The 6,120-nt window shown below is 33.4% G+C and overlaps 1 protein-coding gene across 1 annotated transcript in view; it reads right to left on the bottom strand.

Moving 5' to 3' along the window:
- Positions 1–756: 756 nt before the first annotated feature.
- The window catches only part of LOC150094469 (propionyl-CoA carboxylase alpha chain, mitochondrial-like), a 559,741-nt gene continuing 554,377 nt past the window's right edge, over positions 757–6,120 (bottom strand). The window contains exon 23 of the mRNA XM_090412316.1: positions 757–1,037. Within this exon, the coding sequence (XP_090268442.1) occupies positions 891–1,037 (147 nt within the window). The 3' untranslated portion in view covers positions 757–890. The remainder of the gene's footprint in view (positions 1,038–6,120) is intronic.

Raw genomic sequence — 6,120 nt, 5'->3', positions numbered from 1 at the left:
CACAAGGCTAAATTTCTAAACATTCTATGTACCATGAAGCACTTATAACCACCAATGGCTAAGCCTATCGATAGTATTAAGTACTACCATTAATTCTAAAATATGTCATTACAAAAAACAATATTTAAAAATAACAGGTGTAATTAACTCTATATTTAAACATAACCTAGTTCAAAAACAAACCAGACTAAAAGTATTCAATACATTAGCCCTACCAGTGTATAGAAGTGAAATCTGGACAATAAAACAAAAAAAGACAAACATTAATAATGATTGAAATGAAGAAATTATAAAAGAATCAAACCAGGAATCAGTAATAGAAAAAATTAAAAAATATAAACATAAATGGATGGAGCACACCTCTCAGTAGAAAGAATGAAAACAGAAAGATTACCAGAACAAGCTGTAAATTTAAAACCGCTGGGAAAAAGAAAACCAGGACATCCTTTTAAGAGATTCATTGCTGACCCCTAAGGCTGGAACAGGCCACTCTAGGCCTAAATCCTTGACAAGCATGATGATGTCATTACAAAAGTAGATACTTCAAAATTGCCGCTACTTTCCTACATATATAATGCTTTTGATCTTAAAAAAAGGGAACAAGTCTGTGTTGTAATCAAATTGAACTTCGTTATTCTCCATGTTTGCTTCATATCTTTTAATTATTTGTACTTTGTGCCCTGTATGTCAAGGCTAAATGAATGTGTGTGGTTATGAATTTAGTCAATGTCATGTTAATATATTAAGCTCATTAAATTCAACTCATATGGCATGCATTTTATTGCATAATTAAAGTGTGTGAATAATAGACTATCCTGTGGCTTCAGTAACTGTACATAACTAAGGAACATATTTAACATATTGTACATATTTAAGATCAAGTAAATAAGTCACTCCAATTCTATAAGAATGTATTCCTCTTCAACGGTATCACCAGGATTACAATGTACAGCTTTCACCTTGCCAGTAGTTCCAATGGTCAAGCTATTTTGCATTTTCATAGCTTCAATTACACATACTTCATGTCCTTCTGCTACCTGTAAAGAATTTCATTATGGAAAATATTACCATGATGCAATTTGATAATATATGAAAATAACTGAAGTCCAATGATAACTTCAAAACAATACTAAATATTTTTGTTCTTAATCACATACAGTACTTTTTTTTATACATGCCTTCCATATATGAAAGGCTTCCTTGTAGAATTTTTTTTCTATTTTTATTGATTTTATGTATTTTTTACAGAGTCCAGAAACCCTGCTTTAGTGATAAAACATGGAACTTTTTCAGGCCTCTAATAAGCAGGATGGTGGTCTCATACCAGGCGATAAAATTCATCTTCCACCTAACATAATCATAACTCTTTCATTTAGTAATGAAAAGGGTTATTTATGATAGAGAATACAGTTCAGCATCAATTTGTGTCCTCTGCAAATGGTCCCTCTGATTTTTCATGTTGATTTCAAAAATATTTTCACAACAAAAGCTGAAAATACTATGGTTTCAAGTTGTGAAATTCTCTCAACAACAATCAACTCTGAGTTATCAAAAGAGTGCTCACATAAATAGCAGGTGGTGATCAGGACTCAGTTCATGAAAACATTGCGTTGCATTTTCAGTTTTATTAGTCGTCTTCATCCACAGGTCATATCTCAGAAGATTCTAACATAAGGTTAGACCAATGCTCAAAGCAAGTTTGGGTATTTTATCACATTTTGAACATGGAAAAGCTGGAGATGTTTTTCTTGCATGATCTACACTGAAGTGCCACTGAATTAGGGAGAGCTACCTAGTAATGTGTTGAACCCCATCCAGCCCTGATAATGGCTGCCACACAACGAGGCAAGGATTCCACAAGCTTGCAAAAATGTTTCACAGGTATGTCGATCCATGCACCCTCCAGAGCTGTCCACAATTCGCTCAAGTTTGGCAGTGATGGGGCATAGGTCCAAACACTCTGCTCGATAGCATCCCAAAGATTTTCGATGGGATTTAATTCAGGGGTTCTAGGTGGCTACTTCATTATTTCAAAGTTAAGAGAATGCTCCTGGAACCGAGCAGTAGCCTGTCTGGACCTGTGAGATGAACAGATGTCTTGCTGGTAGATGCTATCTCCAAATTTATGCCCATCATACATCTCATTGGAGATGCATGATGGGCATAAATGAGTGTAATGGTCAGCCATGAGTCCCACAAGGAAAAATAATGAAAAGGAACAGGAATATCTGGAATGTTGCTTCTTGGAATGTCAGGAATATGCTTCACAAATACCAGGATCTAGGAAAAAAAAAAAAAAAAAAACATTCAGATGAAACAGACAATAACATATATGAGGGTTGTTTGAAATGTTTGGTAAAAAATTAAGTTAAGCACATTTTTTGGAAAAAATCATCTTTATTTCTCAACAAAGTTTCCATCGAGGTCTACACATTTGGTCCAGCGAGTTTCCAATTTTTTCATCCCATCTAAAATGTAGGATTTGTCAAATTGTGCAAAATAGTCCTTGACAGCCTTAATGACATCCTCTTTCTAAGAAAGTTTTTTTCCCATCGAGCCAATTTTTAAGTTTGGAAACAAGAAGAAGTCACACGGGGCCACATCCTGAGAATAAGGTGGATGTGGAACCAATTCAAGCAATTTTGCCATTGCGACAGCCTATGTGTGCAACAGTGCACTGTCTTGATGAAAGAGCACTTTTTTTGTGCACCAATCTTTGCCGTTTTTTCTTCAGTCCTTCTTTTAAACAGACAATGATGCAGAGACTCCGGTTATTGTCTTACCCTACCCTTTTCCAAATAGCCTATCATGATAATTATTTGGGAATCCCAAAAAACAGTGACAATTACCTTCCCAACTGACAAAACAGTCTTCGCTTTTTTTCGGTGCTCTTACACCGGACATTGTCCACTGTTTTGACTGCTGCTTTGACTCAGGTGTGTAGTAGTGGATTCAAGTTTTGTACAGTCACGAATCGATGCAAAAAATCCTGTGAATTGCGATTAAACATTGCCAAACACTGCACTGAAATGTCTTTTCGCATGCGTTTTTGATCATCAGTCAACAATCACTGCAACCATCATGCACACGGCTTTTTCATGTGCAATTTTTCTTGCAGGATATTACTCACCCATTCAGTTAAATGCCTACAATCTCAGCAATCTCACGCACTTTCACTCAGCAGGCTTCCATAACGATACTATGGATTTTGTCGATCATTTCCTTCGTAGTGACCTCAGTTGGGTGTCCGGAACATGCTTCATCTTCAACGGACTTTCAACCATGTTTAAACTCATTTATTCAAAACTAGTCTTTAATGCTGGTGCAGAGTCTTCCATGAACGGCATCTAACTCAGCTTTTATCTGCGTGGCTGTCCACTTCTTCAAATAAAAGTGTTTTATCACTGGACGAATTATGAAAAAATGCAACCACTGTCATTTTAAATGTTTGCCAAACAAGAACTACATGTCGCACCTGGCTAAAATTTTGCCAGGGGTCATGAAAAAGATATGTGCTGACACTGGTATGAAGGAACGAATTGTGTTGCTGTCTATTGGAAATTTACCAAACTTTTCAAACAACCCTCGTATATCTGAAGTGGAGTCAAAAAAGGAAGAAAGAGCAAAAGCAGGAGTAATGATTTTCATTCACAAATCAATGACAAAAAATCTCACATATTACAAATACTGGAGTGAGAGAATTCTAGAACTAAGATTTCAAATAAGTCAATTCAGATTAACAAAAATAAAAGATAAAATAAACCAGAATAATTAACTATTAATAATTGGAGATATCAATGTCAGAGCCTCATACATGCCATTTACAAATATAGGAACAAGTGGTGAAATTACATGCAATAGAAAAAATGGATAGGCCTCTAGATTTTTCCATGTATAATAGCTTAAAAATTACTTCTTTTTTTTTTTTTTTTTTCAAACATAAAAATCGCCTAAATCCACTTGGGAAACAAGAAACCTAAAAAGTATAATAAACTGTATATTACCTAATAGCAAAACAGCTAATATGATGACAGATAGTAGCCATGTATTTAGAAGTGCAGACAGAATCAGATCATTATGTATTACAAGGAAAGTTCAACTCTTGGATGAGAGAAGTATTAACTACTTTTGTTTGCAAAAGAATAAATAAAAAACTACAGCAAATAAAAGAAAATTATGATGTAGTGATAGTGGAATAATTTAAAAACATTAATAAATGCAGCAACAGAAAGCCTTGGAACAGGAAGGGAATAAGAAACCTAGATGAGAACATTGAAACAATAATCAAAGACAAGAAAGAAGCATATAAACAATGGATAAACACAAAAGAGCAATAGCTAAAAAACCGTACTGGAAAAAAGAGAACAGAGAAACATGGGATCACTTCACAGCAAAATTAGAAGAGATCTTACAGTGAAGAGACCAAATACATAAAAAAGAAATATGAATAAGGAGGTAAAAGAAAAAGTAAAACTTTAAATAAGCAAACAACAAAAAATGACCAATTAAGAAATAATTTAATTTCCAAAGAGGATTGGATACAACACTATTATTATAGAATGGAAAACAAGAAATAGAAAACAATGACAAAACTGAAGATATTAATATGCAGGAAAATACAGAAGAAATAGTAATAGAAGAATTAGAAAAGCATTTAAAAAAATTAAGAAACAGAAAAAGCCCTGGCCTGGATGGAATATGTGTTGAGCTCCTTAAATATGCAGACAATAGCTTACAAGAAAGCCTACTTAAACCCTATAATAATATGTGGAAATATCAAAAGATCCCAAAAGAATGGGAAATTGTGGTAGTAATAAATATTCACAAAAAAGGTTCCAAGGACAAATGCAGAAATTAGAGGCATTAATCTTTTAGTAACAGCATTTATATTATATGCAAATATCTTATAGAAGAGATTAATTAAATACATGGAAAATTATTTAGAAGAAGAACAGTGTGGTTTTAGAAGAGGGACAGGATGCATAGATGCCTCTTTCACAATGCAATAGATCATAGAAAAAAGAAAATAATTGAACCTGCCTACTTTCCTTCTATTTATTGACTATGAAAAAGTGCATGATAACTTGAACAGAATCTACACTGGAAAATATAAGACGATAAAATACCTCTTCAACCAATTAATGCGATAAAAAGCCTCTACAGAGAAACAAAAATTTGCATCGAATTTGCAGATAGAACATTGTCAAAACCTATAACTATAAATAAAGCAGTAAGACAAGGCTGTGGCTTATCCCCAGTTCTATTCAACATTTATATGAATAAAATCCTAAAAGAATGGAAAATAACAGTCAAAGATGGAATTAAATTAACAAATAAAATACAATTAAATACAATGCTTTGCAGATGATCGAGTACTAATTTAAAATTCAGAAGATAAACTCCACATTGCAACTATCTATCTATCTAAATGAAAATCTCTGAAACAAAAGCTATGGCAAAGTATGGAAACACCATTCAAAGAGTCAAAATTATGCTTAACAATAAAATAATAGAACAAGTTATGGAATTCAAATACTTAAGAAATATAATCTTGCAATACAATACTGATTCATAATTGGAAGCAAGACTACAAATTTACAATAGAATGAACGGCATAATTAATACAAAAAAAATCATACAAGAAATAGAAGAATACCAGCAAAATTGGCTGAACACATAGAAAGAATGAAGAATAATAGGATTCCTAAATTAGCACTAGAATATAAACCCACAGGAAGTAGAGACCATGGACGTCCAAGATTAAGATGGAAAGATCAACCTCATCTTCAGAACAGGAACAGGATATAAAAAAGTCTATACCTAAATTTTTCAGAAAACGACACTTAGAATAACTGTAGAAATTACATCACACCAGGAGACATTTTTGTATCTATTTGGATAAAATTCTTCAGATTTCTTTCTGGGCAAAAGATCAAAGTGATTATTCTACGGACATTCATATGTACTAAGAATAATCACTAGTAAGAAAGAGGTACAGTGAAAAGTGGTTAAGGTAATCTGGTATTCAAGAAGGCATGGGAAGTATTTGTGTAAGGTCAATGGTGATAGCAAATGTCTCAATATATTTACCTGCCTGATCTGTGCAAATGGAAGAGAAGA

This window comes from Typopeltis vanoorti, chromosome 22 (assembly GCF_054136105.1).
Source record: "Typopeltis vanoorti isolate ZY-2024b chromosome 22, IOZ_Tvanoo_1.0, whole genome shotgun sequence".
Taxonomy (NCBI): domain Eukaryota; kingdom Metazoa; phylum Arthropoda; class Arachnida; order Uropygi; family Thelyphonidae; genus Typopeltis; species Typopeltis vanoorti.
Note: the sequence above shows the minus strand (reverse complement) of the source record. Positions and strands in the feature narration are given on the sequence as shown.